Source organism: Larimichthys crocea, chromosome XIII (genome assembly GCF_000972845.2).
Source record: "Larimichthys crocea isolate SSNF chromosome XIII, L_crocea_2.0, whole genome shotgun sequence".
Lineage (NCBI taxonomy): Eukaryota > Metazoa > Chordata > Actinopteri > Sciaenidae > Larimichthys > Larimichthys crocea.
In genome coordinates, this window is record NC_040023.1 from 33,552,657 (window position 1) to 33,576,390 (window position 23,734).

The 23,734-nt window shown below is 42.3% G+C and overlaps 2 protein-coding genes across 3 annotated transcripts in view; both read right to left on the reverse strand.

The window, feature by feature from the left end:
* otud7b (OTU deubiquitinase 7B) overlaps nucleotides 1-15,606 on the reverse strand; it is a 29,391-nt gene extending 13,785 nt beyond the window's left edge. Inside the window, exon 1 of the mRNA XM_019279140.2 lies at nucleotides 15,368-15,606. The gene's annotated coding sequence lies outside the window, so the exon portion shown is untranslated. The remainder of the gene's footprint in view (nucleotides 1-15,367) is intronic.
* Nucleotides 15,607-16,148: 542 nt separating this feature from the next.
* Nucleotides 16,149-20,554, reverse strand: rbm8a (RNA binding motif protein 8A). Of its 2 annotated transcripts, none has more exons than XM_019279080.2 (6): nucleotides 20,429-20,554; nucleotides 19,837-19,896; nucleotides 19,662-19,739; nucleotides 18,234-18,370; nucleotides 16,574-16,710; nucleotides 16,149-16,360 (listed from the first exon to the last, which is right to left on the reverse strand). In XM_019279080.2, exons 1-6 carry the CDS (start codon nucleotides 20,487-20,489, stop codon nucleotides 16,312-16,314), a joined length of 522 nt encoding a protein of 173 aa, XP_019134625.1. In that variant the 5' UTR covers nucleotides 20,490-20,554; the 3' UTR covers nucleotides 16,149-16,311. The 2 variants fall into 2 exon arrangements, with proteins under 2 accessions (XP_019134625.1, XP_010747091.1); XM_010748789.3 differs by having other exon boundaries at nucleotides 20,423-20,552.
* Between the last annotated feature and the right edge of the window lie 3,180 nt (nucleotides 20,555-23,734).

Consider the following 23,734-nt stretch of genomic DNA (forward strand, 5'->3'; position numbering starts at 1 on the left):
GCGTGTGACAAAAACTCTGCCGTGCGCGACTCAACATTTTCTTTGGTGCACCCTAAAAACCGAACCGATCCGCTCTCTCTCTCCTGATGCTGGTATACTCTGTCCGGCTGCACTGAATTGTGCCGCGCAGCTTTATTTTCTGCATGTGTATTCATTCTGCAGTGTGCAGGCTGTGAGGTCAGGACTCTATAAAAACATAGTGACCAGGTTACATCTGCTATGTCCGTCTCTCCCCTGCTTGCTCTCTTGACCTGGAGGTCCTGAGGGCCGAGGGCAGAGCACAGCGGGCGGGATGAACCGTGACTTCAGCTGCTTTTTAATTCACACCAAAATCCAGCAAACGTGGCTCCTTCCTGCTGGGTTTTTGGAAAGGTATGATAATTGTGCTTTAAAATATGCTTTCAAAATAACTTCTTAGTCATCCGATTCACTGGTTTGTTCTTGTTAATGTTGCTCCCTCTCTCCATTCACCCTCTACTCGGCTCAACCAGCACACCTAACTCCAACTTTTAATCGTGTGTTTGCAAACAACAACAACTGGTTCTGCCTTTACTTAACGGAAAAAGACTAACTGCCTCACTATAACACGGTTCACCTTTCACAGGGTCACTGTTTCGCAGATTTTTTGTGTAATTTTACATGCTTTTTTTTTAATAGTGTACTGTATAGTATGAACGTGCATTGTGTTCAGGGTCCTGATTAGCTAAGGGAGTACTGTAAAAAATGCGGCGCCAAGAGGCACCGTCAGAGGAACTGTGAAATACGCGTGAGTTACTGGTAATAATTTCTTATGTGTCAAACCTCGTAGATTGATCATTAAAATTAAATTTGTTAAAAATGTTTGGCCTTGAAAACAGGTTTTGATCTTAGGTTTCATTTACTAATACAGTATTGTACTTATTTTTGTTAAATCTGTGAAAGTTTGAACTTTGAGAGTGTTTAAATAAGAGAAAAATGTGAGAAAATGTTAATGCCTGTCTGGGAAAAGTGTATAAAAGTGTGAGGTTAGGTTTTTTTTTTACGGCCTTAAAACATGTATAATAATTGTAAAAAATAAAGCTGATTACTTCGTGGATTTCGTCTATTGCGGGTTATTTTTAGAACGTATCCCCCGCGATAAACAAGGGACCACTGTAACTCATTTCATTAGATGAATCACTTCGGTACAACCCACAAACAATTGTTAGTTTGATTTATTTAAGTTTGTTAAACACTAACCCTAACACACGACACGTTGACAAACAACTGAGTTTCTAGCAGCTTTGTTCAGTGTGCTGTGATTTAAATAAAGAAACATTTATCCGTATTTTTAAATCACATGCATAATGTGTTCATAAGTCTGACAAAATAGATAATGCTTTATGTGCTGGGGCACTGAAACGTGTGTGTGAATTGAGCCCTAAAATGTCGATATCTGCTTGTTTTGACGATAGAAATATCTGAATTGTCGTCATTAGAAATGATTTTTAGATCCAGATAATAGTATAGAAAGCATATAGATCTCAAAAAAGGCAGGCAGGTAAATGGACCTCAATGTCATATACGTTTTTAAAAGATCACATTTATTTATGATGAGCCGTGTGAGATGAGGAAACCGTACTCCTCTGAAGAGGCTCTTTTGAAATCAATCAGACAATTTTTTTTTACTTGTCAAATTTCAATGGCGGATCTGAAAGGCCGGCATTAGTTGGGCACAGAAATCAATACAGAAACATTATCAAGACTGAGAGGGGGGGGTGAAAAAAAAAAAAGAGTCAGCATCAATGGGCGGTTGACACAAAGGATATAGAGGACAATCAATGCTCGGCCAGACAAAAGGCATGAATCAAAGAAGCTCTGGCTAAAAAACAAAGATGTACTTTGGGGGCTGTGCTGAAGCTAAAAGCCTTTTTTTTATTTTTACATACACTTTGAACCACATCCAGGACTTGGTCTGTAATGTTTTGTTTCAAACGTCTGGTAAATGATCAACCTCGCTCATCAATGCAGGTCAAAAAGCAAATCTAAATAAAGATCTGATGCCTTTTAACATACCAACATAGTGACTTGAAGGCAGCCTGCAACATGTAATCAGCGCATGAATAATGATGTTCTTTGGGGATCTTGAAGACAAAATTGCTGTGCACAATAGTAAAACTATCCCATCATTACGCTGCCTTGAAGTTTTTGGTTTTTTAAAATCTACCTACAGTCATCTATTCCCATCCGTCCCATGGCACATCCACCACCCAATGTTCCTGCCTCATCTCTGACTCAGTGAACTCCTTTCCACTGCGCCTGATGAGTCACGAGTTTACTCTTCTTACACCTCTCCATCATTCTCTCGCTTCATGCTCTCTCTCGCTCTCTCCCTGCCTCCCTCAGTTTCTCCATCGTCGTAACAGTAAAAAGCCACAGAGGCACGCAGGGGGAGGGAACAGACTTCAGTACAAAAGGCCTTTCTCAGCCAGCACAGTATTTCTAGAGCGTTCTCTGCAAAAAAAAATTAATAATCAGGCATTCAGCAGCCTCCTCTGCAGGGTCCCCTAACATGCTTGCAGCATTGTCGATTCGGAGATGTTCGAGTCTAGCGATCACGCACGCGACAACTTCCAAGATGTGAGACTAGTGAGACCGGTTAAACATTTAAAAACCACAGCGTTTAAAAACAGACTTCAGGCTGACACAGAGGTGCAGGGTGGATTGAGTTCTGACCGATAATAACACTGCATCAAAAAACACCAGGGGCTGTGTTGCTATAGGTACCAGTAAGAAGATGTAATACAAACCAGCCCAAGAAGTTATCAGCAAAACACAAACATTTATGCACATCTACGGCAGGATTTTATTATTTTCTCACGTCTGATACGAGGACTTGCACTAGCCGTGGTGTTGTCTGCGGCGCACTGCACTGCAGTAACAGCTGAGCCAGGATCAACTTTTGTATCGGACTGACCTGCATTTTTCTGACAGAGCCTACCGACGAACGCCAGTGCGGTAGTCTTATTTCAATGAATGAAGAGCCTGAGCTTTGTTTTGTTTAGTTTTTTTTTGTTCCACACAGCTATTGTAGCATTGGAGGGCGATCTAAAAAGGTCATTTAACCTCCTGACCCGGTTGGATGCAGCCTCGCTTTGATGGACGTGTGTAAGAGAAGAATATGAGGAGTTAAACGGGAGTCAAACATTTTTTTAAGATGATTTTTTTTGGCCTTTTATGCCTTTATTGATAGTACAGCTGAAGATAGACAGGAAGCAGGAGGCAGAGAGAGGGGGAATGACACGCAGTAAATTAGCCGTCCGATGCGGGATTCGATCCGGGGCCCGCTGCAGCAAGGACTATAGCCTCCACACACGGGGCGGCCGCTTAACCCACTACGCTACCGACCGCCCCGGGAGTCAAACATTTAACTCTCCTACAAAAGGTTAGAGAGTAAGACCGGAGAAGAACACGACTGCTGAAGTTAGGCCCTTTCAGTCATTATGTAATGAATTTCTGTGTGTTTTGTTAAGTATTAAACACAGGTCGTGACACCAGACTCGTATGAATGAGTTCAATGCAAGAGACTCACACATACCTCTCGTTTAAGACCTATTATATTAATACTTGAGTTAAGAAAATATTAAACAAATGTGTGAGTCCCAATATCGATGGCTTTAATAACCTGTGCAGTAAAATCAGTGCAGTACCAGACTCTTAAAAGCATCCTGTAAAAAGTTACTGATTGATTTTATTCTGTGTATAACTGTTATTTGGCCTATTGTCTACAAAAACTGACAACAACACAAGTCACTGACGGTTTAGAGGGCGATAAAAAGTGAAGGCAGTGGACACAAAGTCCCAACACAGACCCAACAAAAGGTTGGCTGTTGTCATCGGCCATCGCTGTGAACCCACGCTGACGCATTTGATGCAATGTCACATTACAGCCAGTGTCCTGGCAGGTTGTGTCCCACACAAAGCCAGCGGTGTTACATAAAAATAATACAATCTTTTGGACACGGTTAAAGTGCTGTTATTTATTTATGGGATCAGATTTGAGAGCATATTAGCGAGTCAGATTAGCCTTCATGAGTTGAGCAAGAGGTTGTTGTCACGTGTCTTGATTAAGGATGAAAAGAGCGGCGGAATATTATTAAGTTAAAGTCTTGTAAAGGAGAATTATTTAAGCAAAAACATTAAATTAGATTAAAACATGTAGGTGGTAGGTTACTGTAAACAGGGAGGCAGTGGAGGGAGGACAAGGATGTTCTGCTCCGACTAAATTTAGGCTACAAACCAAAGTGCATTAACGTGTCGACACATACACCGCCGTTATGTCCAAAGCAGCGACTAATGGCTTTGCTATAGAAGGCACTTTGCAGCGTGTGCCGATGATCAATAACGCGACTGCCTTCCTCCGTGTACACACTCACCGGAATAAATCAGAAAAGAGGACAGGACTCGGACAAAAACGACCAACAACAAACAGAAAGAGCCGTGGACGACGCGGCGGGTGAGACGCACCGAAATCAAACAGCCTGTCTTCTTACAGGATTAACAGCACGACAAAACATCATGTGGATATAAAGAATGAACTGCACAGAGGCTGCGGCCACAAACACAAATTATAACATGTGGTGCACACATGACACTACACCGCCTAACAATGTTTGTTGTACTCACCTGTCTGAACGACACCTGTCCCTGCACTCTAAGTTCAGCTTTCAACAAACAGAGTCCACTCCGTCTTTCGTATCCTGCTGCTGCGCTCCTCAAACTTTTCCAACATCTTGAGCTCAAAGTGAACTGCGACAGCAATTATTGTGAAAAACAGCAGGAAGCCGACACGGATCACCGGGTGTGGTGTTCAAACAGTGAGTAATCAAAAGATGATGCCTAACTTTTATGACATCGGGCGACAGTAATGGTGTGGGAGGCTACAAGTTTCTCATCAGACGGGAGTGTGCGTGTATCATTACACTATTTCATGTCGGACTTTTTTCAATTTTATTTCGGGGTTAGATTTTTTAAATTTTGATTCCATTGAAGAAAAGACCCTTGTGTGGATTTACTGGCTAACGTTAACGGCGCTGCTGCCAACATGGGGCAGTCGGTGATTTGTGTCTGGGATGGCTGAGCTTTTGTCTGGCAGGAGGGGTTACGTAACAGGAGCTGCTGACAACACGTGGGTGCGGGAGCTGAGGGCTGAGAGAATGGCCTGGATCACCGAGAGAGAGACAGCGAGGTCACTACAGCCCACTGCGTCAGCCCTCGGTGGGCAGAGAGGGTCAATTTACCACCGGGGGACTGGGGACACGAGTTTATTCTGCGAGATCATTTACGAAAGGAAACATTTTTTATACTCCTCTTATGGAGTGCGTGGTCTAACATTTGAGATGTTACCGATATCAAGAGAAACAGCCGAGTACAGTCACCGTTTTCAACAAACTCAAGTCTCTACCATGGCAGAAATGACAGGTCCATGAGATGAAACTGTTAAATAACTAAGCAGTAACTCACCAACAAGACATTTTTAGATACAAAAAAAAGGACAGTCTGGTTCCAGACATGTGAATCACTGTCCACATGACAGAAACTAAAAGCCACAAAAGCACAAACCCTGCCGTCCTTACTACTTTTTCTATCAACACTTATTTTATTATTATTATTATTATTATTAATATTGAATTAAAAGGTGCTAAATGGAAACAGTTTGTTGTTGTTGTTCAGTGTTGTTATGAGCCTGGGGGTTATGCATGCGAGGTCACACTCATATGACCTAAACTGTGAAAACACTGAGAACTATTGTTCTTGTTTACCATGTTGAAGATGAGCTGAAGTAATCTACCATAGACTGAAGTCCTCATTGAATCAAAATAGATGTTTTTGTCTGTCCAAACGATGAAAAGAGTTCTTTTGTACTGTAGTCTTAATGGTATTTTAAAAAATGTGGGGTATGTAAATGAATCGGACCCGAACGTGGCCAGACCAGAACCAAATACAACCTCCAAGACCGAAAAAGACCAGTTTGACGACAGGGAATACAGTGCCACAGTGTTTTACTGACTTTCCTGATGGACAGATAGTTTTACTGGTTGCTAAAGTAGTTGCTAAAGCCAAAAACTGCAGTACCTTGAGCGTCCACTTGAGGCTGGCTACAATACATGTCAGTCTCCATAAGTCCCCATGTTCAAATGTCCAACTTCACAGCAGAAATAAACATGTTTACAGCCTGGTACAAAAAACAGTTTTGGTCTCTGTAGCTAATTTCCCCAACTCACCTGTTCAGATTATATTAAGGCTTTAAGTTATGCAGTATTAACAGCGTGGCCACTTTGATTGACAGGTAGGTGCTGTTACAGGTGAGCACCAGGCATTATACAGCGTGCATCAGCTCCACAGATGATCCATGGCTTTGCCCATTTTTAGACTAGCCGGGAGGCAGAAGGAGCTGGACCAGAGCTTCAGAACAGCTCCTCAGAAAGCTGTGGGTGATGTCACGCGTACGCTGTCCATTCTTTATACTTTATAAAGAATTTACCCGTGGACAAGAAAGCCACCTCAGTACTGTATCCCCAACTCCCTGTCAACCATGGCTGCTTTGTTTTACACAAGCCAGCTGAGCTGCATTGTTCTGAAATATCTGTTGATTTGGGAAGTCGGAGCAGGAACCGATTCACATGTGGGTCACGAGTTGTACCTTTCACAGAACCTGCTTCCCTAATAATCTAACCTGAGGTATACCTACAGTAGGTCTCCATGAGAAAGGTGTCACGGGCTGTATCGTGTTCGCCGCGTCATGTTTGGCTCACCAAAGTTACATTCATGTGTGAAACCTGAGCTTTGCTTTCCAATTAGGACGAGTACTCTACACCTGAAGAGACCATTAACGACGACCCGAGCCTGAGAATTATCTCATTACCGACACAGTTTGTGGTGAGACTTCACCAAATGAGGCCAACTGGGTTGTTCTGCTTTGCCTTTAATGGTCAAGACATTTTCAATGGCCGCGTCTATAAATGTGTAAGTTCTATTTTAGTCGCATAATCATAATCACATGAACCTTTCCTGTGATCTCAGCGCATGTAACACACCCACTCGAGTCTTGCAAAACAATATGAGTAATGAGATAAAGAGAATAAAGTAAGCAAACAGGGGAGGGCGGTGGCAGTGTTGGCTGGTTGGAGTCGTGGCAGGAGTGATAAGTGTGGCACCGGTGCTTCATCTCCCGTCTGCAGCCAAGGTGGGATAGAAATGAAAAGCTTCCAACCTTTGGACAGAACTACAAGTACTGACTGATAGAGTTAGACAAATATTAGCTTATTGCAGATAGATATTTCAACTGTGTCACGGTTCTCTATTCTAGATCTCTATTAGGATTGGTAGTTTGTTAAAATAAGTCATATTTGCTCAGACTCAGAAGTCCAGCATCAAGCTGGACTACACCGATTTGGCGACTTAATTCTCCTCATGATTGATGCACTGCAGTCTCGTGTTGTCGGTTGTCAGTCTAAGTAAGTGCCTTAAATGCCTGTGATAGGCGTAGCTTACTTTACTTAAAACCACAGACACACACACACAAAAGTGTATAGGAGTGAAAGGAGGCAAAGGTTCCCTGCTAATTTGCGTTCTCTGCATGTCAGAGGATTGGGTTTTTAATTCTCTCGGAGGAGGGTTGGGTTTGTAGCGAGCGATCGACCACAGTAAACACCTCAGCGCTGAAGAAAACCTGAAGAAAAACAAAGGTGCGGCGAGACGATGGCTGTCCTTCAGCTGTCTTTATCAGCGGAGTGCTGTAATCTGGTTACTGACTGAGCCCAGTCAGCCTACACTGACTCATTATATAACATGAGAGCTACAGCTGGGAAGGAGGCTTGATCGCTGCCTGGCTGAGGAAAGGGAGGAAAAAAGAAAAAAAACCTTTACCCGGTTCTTCCAAAAAGTTTCTCTCGGCTGAACGGAGCGGCACAATGGGCGCTGGGCAGAATGAATCTCTGCAACAGGATGCATTAAAAGCAAAAGCAATTAAAAAGAAAAGGAGAGGAGCTCATCAGTGGACCCTACAGCAGAGCACAGCGCTGGGAAAGCCTCGCTTGGGCAATGCTTGTAGCTGTCAGAGATAAATATACCCATCATGACACAGAGAAATCTATCTGCTCGTGAAGAAACAGCGGAAGATATCTCTGCCAATTTGGTCATTTTCTGCAACATCAGTTGTCTTCAAGGGCGACCGGATGCATCGTACCAACAGTGTGAACGTAGGCACATTAATTCCCGAGCACTTGCATAACGCTAAAGCGTATGATGAGCGTCGCATTGTAAATACTCCCCTCAGGCTTATGCAAGGCTCCTCTTACTTTATCAAAGTCAAAACAAATTAATTTACCAAGCACTCTCGGGCTAATATGTTCATCGTGGAGGAGAGAGACCGAAAGGTTTGCATCGGAGCACTTAAAAAGGAAAAAAAAAGGCAAACAACACAAAATTTAAAATTCTGTAAGCGTGGCACCGCTAGCCATTACTTCCTGCGCCGCTTGTAAACTGCTGCCTCACTAATTCCCCGACTCTAAGCTGAGCAGATGTGCTTGACCAGGCCAGTACTGAGTGAGGGGGGCTGATGTTCCTATTGGTTTGTCCTCTCAGAGATCAATACAGTAAATTGGAGTGTGACCATTTCCCTGGACAAAAAGGAAATATACCGGGTAAGCTGGTCATCGCAGGAAAATCAATGGAACGCACTGAAATGCAGCAAAAAGCAGCTCAGCTCTTAACATGTGAATTATGGGAAGTGTTCAGTTCATTAGCTGGGGAAAAAAAAAATGCTTCCTCGTGTAAATCCATGAAAGCTTTTGTCTTTCAGCAAAGAACCATAAAGTGTCTGTAGCAAAGACTAGTTTATCTCCTTCCCTAATAAGGACTTCGGTCATCTTTCACCTATCTCTGAGACATGCGATCGAGTGCTTACAAACAAGCGAGCATTCAAATAAGTTGGGAAAAAGATCAGCCTCCCTAAAAAGGAAACCAAAACATGTTTCAGAGAATTCCTCAAGCGAGTGTTATCATTGCTCTTGATGGAGAACATTTTTGCCGCGTGAAACACGCAGCACGCGCATTCCAGCCCTGATGAAGACTTGACCACCAGCTGTGGGCGTCTGTGTGTGTGTGTGTGTGTTATGCGTAAGACAACACCGGTCCGAATGCATGCACACACACACACACACACACAGCTGATGTCAGAGATTCCACACACCCGGAGCCTGCCCTCTCTGGAGGGCCCGCGTCCACTCGAGCCGGTCTAGGTCCAAAAAGCTGTCCAGTCATCACACAAAAATTTGCCAAGTCTAACTTCCCTCTCGCAGACCTCCCTATCGAAGCTCGCTGGCTCAGAAACACCCAAAAACCTGATCCGTGTGAACTCAGCAAGCAGCCTTTTCTTTCCTCGGAGACAGGCTTAAAGGCAAAAACAAGGGGAGGAAAAAACAAGATCTACTTACAGTTAATGAATTTGGGCTCGGCGTTATTGTTTAGGGGTGTGTACAGGCACAAAGTGTGTTAACCTCGGGTTGCAGGAGCTTTGAACTCCGTCACTGAGCAACTGAACAAAGTTCATGTGATCTAAAAATAGTTCATGTAACACAAGGAATAAGAAGAAAAAAAAAACACACTGTGGTTTTTCTAAGTATACACACTAGACCACTGGAATAATAACAACTGTGTAAGCACCAATGCATACAGACACCCACCACCTAATCTCTGTGTTGCTGGAATTAGAGCAACCTCCTGTTTCAAATAGACTAAAAATAATCGGCTCATAATCACAGTTTAAACATAGAAACTCTCTGCACTGTGCGGAGTTCAAAAAAACAGCCAACAACTAACATTTAAACACCGCCGGGGAACAAAACGCTCCGGATGCCTAATGCCTTAATTAAAAAGACAATCGTATATTTGGAGTGACGTCGTCTGCTCTCTTAAAAAGCTCCACATCAAAGTACCCGCCCCAATTTAGACCTAATTTCCATGAACAAAAAAGACAAAGATATCCCCGAGGACGCGCTGTTCTGAATACAAAACAGCGAGCAGATTTAGGGCGGGCACCCGTTTAGAGACAGGATGGGTTCAAGCGAGGTTCGAGATGACGCACACACACACACTCGTCTTCCGGTGTGCCCACTTATTCAGGCGACTAGGTGTAAATTTGGTTCGGGGAAGTGGGGCAGGAAAATTCTCCTAGTCCGTGGAAGACAAGAGTGCTTCATAGCGATTCAGCCGATTCACCGGAACAAAGTAATAACAGCCCGAATCCGGCCAACTGAAAATGGGCAGCGTTAAAGCTTCAAAGCACAAGTGTTTATCAGAACGTCTGAGAGCTGATGTCATGGTGCAACAGTGGCAGACAGCTCCCAGATTCACTCAGTTCCCCTTACAGCATGCTGACTGCTGCCTGGAACGTCAAGCTCACATTTTAATGGAGATTAAAAAGCTGGTTCGACATCGAAATTCATCCTCTCCGCAGTTGCCACGGTAGTAGCAGCAACTTTTTTTGTTAGGAAAAATAAATACCCACACATTTCCTCCTAAACAGGACGTGTCTCATTGGAGAGGAGTTGGTGACTTCTGGTTTAAAAGTCTGTATGACTCAGCTTGAATAGCTATAAATATATAGAAAGATATTTCAAGATTATAATATGTCCTCTCTATTGTGGTTTAAGCTCTGAAGTGAGTCATGGATGGACTTCAGTAATATCTTATATTTTATGAGAAAATACTGATAATTCTTGTGTTCATAACTGAATCCACATCGTTCACCTCCTGCTGGAAGCTTCAGCTTCACATTCTTCCTTTCCCTCAGTCCATAACGGCGGTTTATTAGGCTTCCTACTAAAGCTGGCCTCAGAGGTTCCTCCGTCTGTGCCCGGGGCATGTCACTGCAGTCGGGCCCAGTAATCACCAGTCAAGGAGCGCTAATTAACAGCCACATGAAGCAGGCTACTGTGGAGAGGGCTACAGGGGACCATAAGTGGCATTCCCACATTCCACGCAGAGACCACATTACATTGTGCACGGCGGTCGGTGCGGTGAGCACCTGAAACGGCTGAAAATGTAATGAGGGGTATCTGATCCTCGGAGTGAGAGAGGGAAATGGAAGCTAGTCTGTCATCGGTGCTTGCTGCAGAGCATCCGGCTCAAAGTGTCGCTCTGCCTCTGGAGGACAGCGGCACAGAGGTTGATGGATGGACAGACAGAAAGCTGCCAACATAAACTCCAGACTCTGTGGGTGAGAAGTCCTCGTTCAGCCCTGCCAGCCTCTGTATCGATCTTTTCTAGCCTTTGTGAAGAAATACAAGCCTCGCTGCTGCTCTGCATCCATCTGAACGCTGCCCACCTATTCACGAACAAAGAGCGGGGAACTCAACAGTGATTGCAATAACCGAGATGATTTAAATAATTAGAAGGCGTTTTAAAATAGATCGATAGAACCGCGAAACCTCAGTTTAGCTTCAAGCTTTTTCATGACATCGGAGTGTAACACAGAGAATACATATGCGCCAGGATCTTAGGTTGACTTAACGTGATTTATATCGTCAACACACACGTTAATGAATTAGTACATCTGTCATAGTTGCGCGTGCCGTGCTGAATAAAATAAAGACGTCAAAGGTGGAAAAACGTTGCCTCTCGCATGTTCTATTACACCGGTGATAAATAATGTCTCCAGTACGGCAGTGATGCCAAAATATCCTTCTTGCTTAGTGTACAAACAATGCGTCTGTTATTACATAATTCACATTTAAAAAGGCAAGCGAGATGACTACTGCTGCGATTTGCATATCAACCCCTGAGGAATGTGAGACATTTCTTTGACACTGGTTTGAACCGTGTTATAGAATTCACTTTTATTTTGTTCGGCTCCTGCAGAACAAAATAAGACTGCTACAAGAGAACAAGAGCAGGGGAGCAGCTTAAAAGGTTTTAATGTTAGAAACAAAATGGAGCTACAACTCCCGTGTTGCAAGATGGGACTAATTCAAACGGTTCAAGATCTACTCCCCCCCTGCTAAATCAGCCTGAATGTGAAGCCGACCAAGCCCTGCTCCATCTAAAGCCAGTGGCTAAACAAGCACCCGCCTCTGCATGCGGGCAGTCACTAATGCTCATGTGAATCCCCACGTGCTTGCAGGCCCGGCCCTGTACACAACAGGGCGACTTCACGTCACTCCCTGCGTGATGTCATCCTGGTGACAGGCTCCTCGTCGGGCTTGTGTGCGGGATTACTCCTGCTGTCCCGGATCAACAGGGCAGGCTGGGGAGGGACTGGTGTCTTCTAGTCCGCACAGGAAACTACACATTTGTCCACGGGTTAATCTCGTTATTTAAAAAAGGGTGGGTGGTTTCCTAATGAAGCAGTGATGTTATTTTAAAACACCTGTGTGACGAGAGGTTTCTGAAAGGGCAGATAAGGTGGACTCTGTGCTGTATGTAGAGGAAGAGAAGGTGAAGAGCATAAAGTAACCGATACAGCAAGCTCTCATTACCATGGCTTCTCTTGTGGGAGTGGTGTCTCATGCTGTATGGGATTATAGCTGCTCAGTTGATATATAAGGCTATATCTCTCCTCATATAACCGTTTCAGCCTACTTTACAGTCACTTCCATTGTGTAGCAACTGTGTGAGTTATTGTAACATAATCCCGGAGCATTTAGTGAAGCCCTACCGTCCACAACATGCTGTTCACAGTCGAGCAGCTGCTGGCACCCAGGTAAAGATGCCTCAGTTCTAGGTCTCTCCACCCTCGCACAAAACAGCCCTCGGGCATTGGCTGGGTGCTGTGTCACAAGACTGGCAGGCAACCAGCCGTGCTGGGGAGGGTGGGGCTCCACAGAGTTTTATGAGTTGCTGTCTGGACACAGAGGCCTCTCGGAGACAAGCCACCTATTGATCCCCGTCTCACTGTGGCAGCGCGGGGACGAAGGTAGTTTTCTCTTTCGTATCACTTTATTGCCCCGGTGAGAAGAGCACGGACGGATGTGAGATTTATCAAATGTCAGATCTTCATCTTCACTATAATGACAGACGCAGAGTGTCCTACAGGACGCAGACACTGCGACGAACATGTACTTGACACGAAAGTCATGTGTTTGTCCCACTAACCTGGAGAAGCACTCGTCTATTTACTTATTAATCTCACCGTGTTTGAGACATCCTATGGGAATACCTCCACGGCCCGAATGGGCTAGGCTCTGTAAACTGACACTAGATCCCCTATGCACACACACACACACACACACACATATACACACTTAGTGAGCAGCTGTTTGGGGGAGCCCGGCGAGAGATGAATTTAAATTTTCATACCCTCTGCGTTGCTGAAGCAGCATGGTTACCCTGTGAAACACGATATTCGCCGAGGCTGTCATAACAGCCACGGCCATGCAGCACAGGAACAGTAAGTAAGAGCCATGTTAAAGACATTAAGTGTATGAAAGATAGTAACACGAAACCTCAGAGAGCAGGAGAAGAAGTTTCCCACCAGAAACGAGTTTAACTCATACTTATTCACCGCTGCTCTGCCCTGTCTTGTGCAATCGTGTAACTTTGCTATGTGTCACGGCAAAACAGCGTGCCAAACATCCACATTGCCACCAGGTCTTGCAACTTTGAGAGGACGGCGTATGACAAATCCTTTTTCCTCAAGCGTCTCCGCATTACTGACCGTTTCAAAAAAGGCGGTGAAAACATTTGACCGCTCTCATGACTCTGCGTCGTCTCGCCCTGTGCCGCTTTCAAACAAGCCTACTGTGAAGCGCTCGCCGCAGCCCATGATTTGAATACCGCAGAGAGATCTCGTCGTTGCGAATCGCTCGCCACACGATTTTCATCCGAAGCGAGAAAATTCAAATGTATTCAGAGAGAATCAAAATGCAATAACTCAGCGGACAAAAGGCTTTAAACTGCCTTCATCTGTGCCACTGGAGGCACGTCGCTCTTATCATGCAACATAAACTGTTTGTGTTGTGTGGAGTTGTAAAACTTTTTATCTCGTGACATTTCCCCTTTTTACACCCTGCAAGTTTGGAATCTGAATTGCATAGGGAAGGATGCTACACCCTACTTAAAATACTTTCCCGAGGTGGTCTCTGTGCTGCTGTACGCATCAATATGTTCCTTGAAGTGTACTGACAGCCTCGCGGAGACCGTGCATAGGGTATGTGGTTTTTCATCTTCATGCCACGGTGCATGGCTGATCCCCAGCCCTTGAATAAATTCATCATCCACAGAGATACACGTGGTTGATTACCAGCCACGATGACTGGTTGAAGAGTTGACAGTCTGTGCTGCATTTCAAACATCACCCAACACAGTTACAAGAAGGAAAAGAAGTACAGGTGGGAGGGCTGGATCCTTTCCTACCTGGCTTCTTGAATCAACTCTGAATCAAGGATCGTGTCCCCCCAGTCTCTTTGCAGCAAGCGAACTTGTATCCATGTCATAGTTTTCATGTTGACTCGTCTATCCCGGCGTCCCAGCAAAACACAAAAGAGCCCACACAAAACACAAGAACCTGAATAATTCAAGGCAAAGTGTAATGCAACCCTCTCTCTCTCTCTCTCTGTCTCTCTGTCATCTGTGGCGATGTTGGAAATGACTGCAAAATAACCTCCAAGTCTCCAAAAAGGAAAAAGGAAGACTGAACCCAATGAACCAGCCGGCTCAGGAGCTGAAACACACACACACAATGCTGACTTCAAGTTACTCAGATGGCATCTTAAAGCCCATGATGAGAGGTGAATGAGTGTAAACAGTTAAAGCTGCTGCTTTAAGTCAATGTTACATCACACATGCACCTGAAACAAATACAAATAAAAGAGCTCAGATGATCTGCCAGCTCTTAGAAAGCTTTGCCAATAATAAATATAACACAACTTAACAAAAACACAGTGTGTTTTATTTAAAAAACCAGCACCGGCTACAGCTACAACACCGTTTACTTGACAGCTCATAAAGCTAAAAGCAACCTTGCATTTTGCAACGGCGAATAAATGCACAAATCAATCAATGCAAACCCTTTTCTTTCTTTTTAAAAAACAAAATGTTGACTCGGAGCCAGCTGCAGAAAAAATATCAACGAACAATACACATGCTTACATAAACGCGTTAGAGAGAGGGGGTTACACACAAGCCGATAACTTTATTTTAACAGCATAATACGCTGTTTAATCACCTCTTTTAGGGAGCTGCCACACGTGTGCATGAGTGAAGTGTTGTTCATTTATAAATAACCACACCGAGCCGTGAGGTTTGGGGCTTAGCGAGTGGCTAATCAGCAGCTAGCCGTTAGCTCGTAGCTTGGTAGAGTAACGTTACCCCCTCCTCCTCCTCCTCCTCCTCCGTTTTAACTGCTTACCTTGAGCGGCCTCGCAGATGTTTTTTTCATCGTCCCCGTTTAGTTTCCAAGCGAGTATCAACTTGGGAACATTCCCGAGCAACAACTCCTAACTTTTTACCATCTTCATATCGGCGGAACTTGAGCGTAAAATCCCCAAAACCCGGACCCAGCGCCGACAAAGTAATTTCTCTCTCTCCACCACTTACAACAACAACGTCAACTGAAGATTTAAACCCCGCCCCCTTTCCCGCCTCCGCCGCGGAGAATCAGCCAATCAGAGAGGAGATTCTCTTTTATTGACAGCTCCGAGCGGCCAATGGGGTGTCCTCTTAGGCTTTGACTGATGCTCCTCGATAGAGTAAACACCAAATGAGAGCGGCGGTGTCCGAGGTATCTGTCTGCCAATTGGCTGCAGAGAAACAAGAGGGGCAAAGGAGAGAGGGGGCAAGTAGCCTATGAGTGTGGCACTGAGGTCCAGAGTGACAGGTGCTTTTTTTTTGGGGAGTTGACAAAGTAGCCAGGGTGAGGTCATCTATGATGATGTAAAGCCTACGTCATTAAAAAGTTAAAGCTAAATTAAAAAATAAAAACACACAGATTCACCTTTTTGAAAAGTTTAATTGTTTCCTCCCAAAGTTATATAAAACAAAAAACACCCTGACACAATAAAATGCACAGAACATCGAGCAAAAAAAACAAAAAAATTTTTTTTAGGGAATCATGAAAATAAACACACGTATTTGGGTTCAAAGTAGTTTCATTGATATTCCAGTGAAAAACAGCTGATCGGCCAATCTGATTTTTTTTTATGAGTGTCTATATTTGAAATAGCTACGACAGGCTGTAACAACTGTTAAAAATATTATACAAAAATTCAGAAATTAGGTTGTTTTTTTTTTTTTATTTATGAGAGGGGTCGTCAGTCACAGTGACAGACAACTCCTCAAAAGCCGACGACAAACTCAGCGCCGTCTCCTATCCGGACTTCTGCTGCGTCTTCGTCCACCAGTCCTAAAAAATTAGAAATAAATAAATAAAATGTTACATTAAATTGAAAAATACAGCAGTTTTGTTATTGAAAATACATATTTTGAATATCTTAAATAGCTATATTATTATCAGCAGAATGGGCTACGTGATAGAGGAAAAAATAAATATTACAATAACGGGATAACACTCCTTACTCGCAGGTTACTGTCACCACAGTACGCACACACAACTCACCTCCTCTTGTTCTTGGGGGGCCCTCTGACAAATCCCCAGTCAACACTGATAGGCTGGCCCATCATGTCCTGACCGTTGAGGCCTTCCATGGCTGCCTGGGCCTCTTTGTACGTCTCATACTCTACCAGTGCATAACCCTAGAAGCAGAAATCAGAACATCGTGTGAGTAACATTTTGGTAGCATTTTATAACTGAATAACATTAAGGCTGATTCATTTGAACAGTGTAAGGATCGCTTGGAAAACTCATTTTGAACATAGCACAAAAGCTTTGCTGACACTATGCATTTTATGTGTTTGTTAATTCACCGTGTTAACCTTCAATCAGCCTGTAATAAAAATGGAAATCCTCTTTGCTTTGACTGAAATGACTGGAGGAAGAATTTCACTTCACTTACTTCATAATCTAAACAATGCTGCCACCTTGTGGCTCTGAGGAAACTAAAGTGAAGCGTGCACTTGGACAGAAAAATTTACTAATATTTCATCTTGTATAAGAGTCTTTCTATTCTAGTTTTACACACTACAATGAGGCTATAGTTAATGATAAATGACAGGCATTAGTAAATATGATAGGAGGAGGAGGATAACTCTCCAAGGATGGACAGACATGCAACCGATAGTGTGCACAAAACATGCAAAAAAAAATGACATCAGGATGACAAAGTTAAAAAGATTGTAAACATGTATGAAGAATATGGATCCAAAACAAAGTAGCAGCAACAATAAGGTTTACTTAGACAAAGCAACAAGCTGATTTACACAGAGCACACAACAAATGAGTCATAGCACCAGACGGGAAAGGATGACAACGAAACGTGTCACTGTAATGTGACATTTTTTAAGAGTTACATAATTTGATATATGCAGCTTTACAGTTTCTCCATTTGGAAGTAATTTATCACTTAGCAACAATTAGTGTGACTCAGAGTTGACTCAACATGATTTTTTAAGAGCATCTCTCAGAGAAGCTCCAGCCAAAAGATTAAAAAACAAACAAAACATCTGGCTCATCGGATCGACTTGACATTTGTGGCTTTGTGGTGTCCCCATAAATGGTCAAATAAATGATCTGTGCTGCCAAGTGTTATGCAAGCAGATAGGAAAATCCATACAGGATTTTTAAGTTAATTCAATCAGTCCTCTCTCTTAGACCATCCAGTTTACAGGAAGGGTGTGTGCATAACGAGCGACCAGACTCAGACTGATTCAATTATTTCATAATTAGTCAGGAAGTGGCCTTTTTTTAAAAGTTCATATTTAATCAAGTCAACAAATGGTGTGTGTGTAGTTTATCACAGTGGGCCTAAACTGACTTTACTACACTACATCTTTTGTAGTGAACTACTGAACCACACATGTGTGTGACGGTGAAATATTTGGCTCGGCTCTTCAAGAAAATTATTTTAGATTAGAGTAATTTCCTGCAACATCAAATAGTTTGACGTGCACTTTTAATCAGTAGAGGAAGTGCGCACACAGACGTTAACGTCTAAACTCATCATCCGTTGGATTGTGCTCTGAACCCCTGATTCTAAAGTTCAAAATCACACCAGTATCCCAGAGGCTGTGTCTCACACATTAAACACGTCCCTTGAATGTGTACACGTCTTCTATGAGATTAAACAAACACGGTAATGAGGCATGGTTATTTGTCTCACCTTGAGGTATCCCGTTCTGCGGTCAAGGTTGAGATGCAGGTTCTTGATTTCGCCAAACTCTGAAAACTTGTCATGGATGTCTTCCTCTGTGGCCTCTTCGTGCACACCGGTCACAAACAGGATCCAGCCCTCCACAGCTGCAGCAAGACAAAGACAAGAAAAGGCATCAGGGTTCAGGTAACGAGCTGCACTTTCAGCTACGCAAACTAACATGTCACAGAGTTATGATTCACAAATAAACACCTGTCTAACTAATATGACTGCTTCTTAGTCCCAGTTTGTGCATCTTATGTATTACCTTCATATTTGTGTGTTTGATAAAACCATTTCCAGAATAATCAAGAACTATTGGATAAAAATACACCAGGTCTATTGCACATTAAAGATTTTTAACCCCTTTATACACTTACATAAGTCATTGCTTGTTTATATACCAAAAAATAGAAACATGTTATCTTTTTTTGATAATATAAAGTAAAGACAGTCACAACCTGGGAGACATTAATGTGCACTCTTAACTTTATATGTGAGCGACAGAGCTACAACACCATTTTTCAGAATAATCAAGAAGTATTTTTTAGGGATGCACGATATTTATCGGACCGATAAAATATCGGCCGTTGTGGGGAGAAATTACATCATTTTTTAAATCGACCCGTTCATTTTAACAGATAAAAAGATCCGATAAATTAATGAAATTGGGGAAATAGTTTGCAGGCCGAGTCGCCCCAAAAGCGCCTTATCGGCAGGACCCAAGCCTGGCCCCGTCTCTGCCAGACTAATAGTGAACATGTCTTCACCAGTGTGGTCGTTTTTCATAGTGACAGAAGTTTAACAACAGCATTGCTCTTTGCAAAAGTTGTTCAGGAGGATTCCGAGAGGAGAAATAAAGACTTCGAGTTTTAATACGACGCGATGTTTGAAAACAAGCGGCGTTAAAACAATATGAAGCAGCCGCGCTAGCAGCTCAGATACTTCCTTTGGGGGTTGAACTGTGTTTCGTTTGGGTGGCGATGCTTGGTAGAGATTTTAGCTGAGTTTCTCCTTGTCATTTTGGTTACGTGTCAGGATTGGTGCTTCCTGGCAGACGCTAATCATCCGTATTGTGCATGCATCTCACTCAGCCACTCGGTACTTATCTGTTTTTGAAGGTTGATTGTTTTCTTTTGTGTTTGTTGTGTAGTTATAGATACTTCTGTCTGTTTATGTGTTTCTGTTTTGGCCTCTTCTACTTTTGTTTCTCTATTTTGCAAGTGAATTTCCCCACGTTGGGATAAATAAAGTATCTATCAGAGTCATATACTCTACATTTCATACATTAGTTTTGTAAATCGTTGCAACCAAACTACAGAAATGACAGAGGGCAGCGATCGCTGAAGCTTTTTGTTCTTAGGTTTAAACATCTTTAATATGAACCGGGACGCTTACATCTCTGAGGACCCGGCTCGTCTCCGTCCTGCTCCACAGTGTCGTACTCCTCTTTGATTCTGGACCTGGCTCCTTCCTCTGGAGGAAACAGCACACACAAACAATATTTAACACAACTGCTGCTGCTAACAAAGTGCATGAACCAGTGTCACAACAGGCAGGGGAGGTAACTCACCTGAGCCGAAGCCTCGTCCTTTCCTCTTCTTGGCCTTCTCCTTTAACTTGTGGATGCTCTCTGAGGAAAGAAGCAGGACAAGTTCAAACCTATGAATGCTGCTGCAAACTTTCTGAGCTCCATCAGACAAACAAACAAACAACTCTGGACACATTTCACTGCAGTCAGCCGCTTTAGTTACACACAAGCGACACTAAACAACCTGGATGTTGAAACACACACGACCTGTGAGCTGTGCGTGTGTTTCACCATTAGCTCGGCTAGCGTGCTAACGGCGGCTAATAATACCGTAACTGTGACGCGAGTCGCATTTTACCGTAATATACTTATATATGAGCGTTTTGCAGACTAAACGTGGAAGTTTAAGAGCTACGAGTAACTAAAAAACGTCCAAGTAACGTCTGAATGAGCCACGTTAGCTTAGCATTAGCTCGTTAGCATTTCCCGGCCTGCTCCCACGCACTGAGCGCCTCGAGCTTCGCCGCCCGCGGACACTTTAACACTTTAACGTGGATATCCACACGTCGTTTGAACGTGGAGCTCACGGAGCGTCTGCCACCGGTGGACACGATATAATAATAGTTACCATCACCGTCCTCATCCATAGGAAAGTCCTCGCCTCCCGCTTCATGAAGGTCCAGCACGTCCGCCATGATGTCTCTGTGTGTCTGTGTGTCTGTGTGTGCGTGCGCATAAAGAGCCGAGCGGCCGGCGGAGGTTGCCAGTTTGCGCCAAAAGTAAGTAATCACAGTAAATATCAGCGTACCCCAACAACACAGTCTGCGGTTTGTAGCTTATACTCAACTGTTACCACCAGTGATAATAAATACATCAGATAAGTACATTTATATCAGAATCAGAAATACTTTAATAATCCCAGGGGGGAATTATTTTTGTTACAATACTCCAGGTATACAAACAACAAAAACAACACATGTAAACAAGTAACCATCTATTAAGAACAAAATATGGAATGTGTATATATATTATATATATATATATATATATATTTATATTTCTATATATATAATATATATATATAATAGTATATATAGATAGTAGATCCAAGATCAAATTTACAGTTAAATTATGTGTAAAAATGCAAAGATAGATAAGATAAGATAATCTACTTTATTGATCCCACAACGGGAAATTCACTTATTACAGCAGCGAAAAATAGAAACCAAGGAGGGAAAACACAAGTGTACATATTTACAAAAAGTACTAGAGTAATGGGCAGATTTGCTAGACAAGCTTCTTTATATTAGCTCTATATATTTACCTGAATGGTCAAAAAGTGATTGACCATTTTTGTGTCAGATTACAGAAGGGGGTGAAGATATATATGTATATATATTTTTTTAATACTTTATTGTGTCAAGCAATGATTACATTTAATGTTACTTTCCCATTCATCACACTTTTTTTTACCCCACCCTGTGTATGTGTGAATAAGAGCTTTCAAATCATAAACAACCAAATAAATAATCAATCAAACAAATTAAGTAAAACTGTACATCTATGTTTACATATATGCCTCTGAGTATCTAATGTACACATATTATACCATATTTCCATCATAGTATTGTAAATATACCTTAATTTTGGGATAAGTTAAGGTTTAATACAGGCATGTCCAAAGTCCACAGCTCCATTTTTATAATATATTATTTATGGGCTGCTATGATTGTCAGACACATCAGCAGCAAGATAGAAAAACAAAAGTAGAAGAGGCCAAAACACAAAACAAAAACACAATAAACAAACAGAAGTATCTATAACTACACAATCAAAAAACAATCAACCTTCAAAAACAGATAAGTACTGAGTGGCATAAATAGTGGCATGATATATAAAGAGTATTGTAGTGTAAAAGTGACCATAGTGTAAGTAATTTTGCAAAGAAAGTGACCATAATATAAATAATAGTATTATTTATTGTTATGAAGTAGTGTATAATAGTATTATTGCTGTAGAGTAGTGAATAAGTGAGCAATTTTCAGAAGAGAAGTACTCAAAACATTTAGTTTTTGCAGAAATGTCCCATTTTTTAATACAAATCACAGGGATTTTATTTCTAAGGTCTTGGTGTCTTCATGTGGTATTTTGGAGGGACTTTTTGACAATCTTTTATCAATTTTCAAGTTGTCAAAAATGGTTTCATATTGCACAAAATCTGTATAACAAATAGTATCAACCGAGAAACTGCAACAACAACTTATGAGACACAATAGAGCACAGGAACGGCAATCATATACTTTAATCATAGCGCACTAAGCCCTAATACACTCTTTCTATATTTGAATCAAAAGTATTCTTTACTCCATATTCATGACTAGAAAAACACACAACAGTGCTGTGCTGCATCTCAAATAAATCTAAAGGTTCAAGCTTTCAGGTGCTGTGTACCACTTCTTTTTGATAATATATTATTTATGGGCTGCTATGATTGTTAGACACTGCATGGCTGGAAGATTCAGCTTTTTAAAATAATGAAGCATCTGAACCTCTAAGGACATAACTGCTGGTGTTATATATATCTGAAGATGTGACGCAAAATATCACTTTCTGGAATGATTTTGTCAAGAGCAGGAGTGATACGTTTCGAACTTAAATGTAAGCAGACTTTGCTTTACTCATAATAAGTAGTCATGTTTGAAATGGACATGATCTTAAGATTTGTGTCAACTTCGTGCAAGTTTAAAGTATTCCATACAATTTATTCTGTGTTATCTGACTACAGATGTTTGGTTTTTTTGATTTGTTCATGCCTAATTGGCTTAGATTTGGTGACATAGCCATTAAATAAATGCTAATTGTGGCAATAAATAAAACTTTTATTGTTCATTTTTTCATTTTTAAAATGTTAGTATTGGCCCCTATCTTCACATTGTCAAATCTGGCCCTTCTTATAAAAAGTTTGGACACCCCTGGTTTAATAGTTACTGCAAAGGACCTTTGGACATTCTCCATGCAAAACCATAACTTTGCTTTATTTTGGCATTGTTTGATGGTGCTTATTTAACCTTGAAGTTGTCATTTCATGCACCACTCAAGTCAACACGGGCAGTCTGATGATTAGGATTCTCATAATTTTACATGTACTGTTCTATATTTTGTTGAATTTATTCATATGAGCAGCAGAGGGCGCTCATGCATCCACGCCAGTCTCTTGGTACTGCACACTGAGACCTGGGGTTGCCTGTTTTGGAGTCAGTAGAGAGAAAGACTGTTATTTGAACACCATCTGCTGCTGAGCTTGATCAAATGACAGAAGAAACAGGGCTCGGTAAATAGTGAAGATGGAGTGAAGATGTGCTGGAAATGCAGAGTTAGAGACCTGTGGTCACAGTTTGAATGTCTTTTCATGGACAGGGCAAATGCAAAAATGATGGAAAACAGGCATAATGTTGTAAGACTGACACACCTGCTGAATCTCGTCCTTGTTTGCTAGTTAGAAATCTCTGCAGGAGCAAAGTGCAAGGAATAGTACAGTATATGTCTGTCATGTTTGAATATCACACACGCTGTTAACCGTCGAGGTTGATTTCAGCTGCAGAAGGATTGCACTTCTCATTCTCTCTGGGAAGACCCATGACATAAATCCAGCAGAAACAAGGCAGAAAGGAGTCTGCCAGTCCCGTCTAGACTACGGCTGGGTATAGTTATTAAAAAATGTTTGATGTCTGTGCCAATTTGTGCCGAGTTTCAGTCCCAATTCCAAAACAATCCTTTTGTCGATACCTTAGTTTGGGGGAAACCTGAGAGGGATTCATTTGCGGTATTGGTTTTCAGACTTGTTCAGTCTGGAATTGGGATGTGAAAAGCATGTGTCATGTTCCATTTTCTGAACAGGATACTGAGGAACAGCTGAGGGTTTTTTTACTGTCTTTCAGAC

Excerpts from the sequence above, each read along its gene's own strand:
- rbm8a (XM_010748789.3), bottom strand. The coding sequence starts at position 20,489 with ATGGCGGACGTGCTGGACCTTCATGAAGCGGGAGGCGAGGACTTTCCT. Across the intron at positions 19,897-20,422 it reads TATGGATGAGGACGGTGATG|AGAGCATCCACAAGTTAAAG; the intron begins GTAACTATTATT and ends TTCTTTCCTCAG. Across the intron at positions 16,711-18,233 it reads GCAGAACGGGATACCTCAAG|GGTTATGCACTGGTAGAGTA; the intron begins GTGAGACAAATA and ends TTCTGCTTCTAG.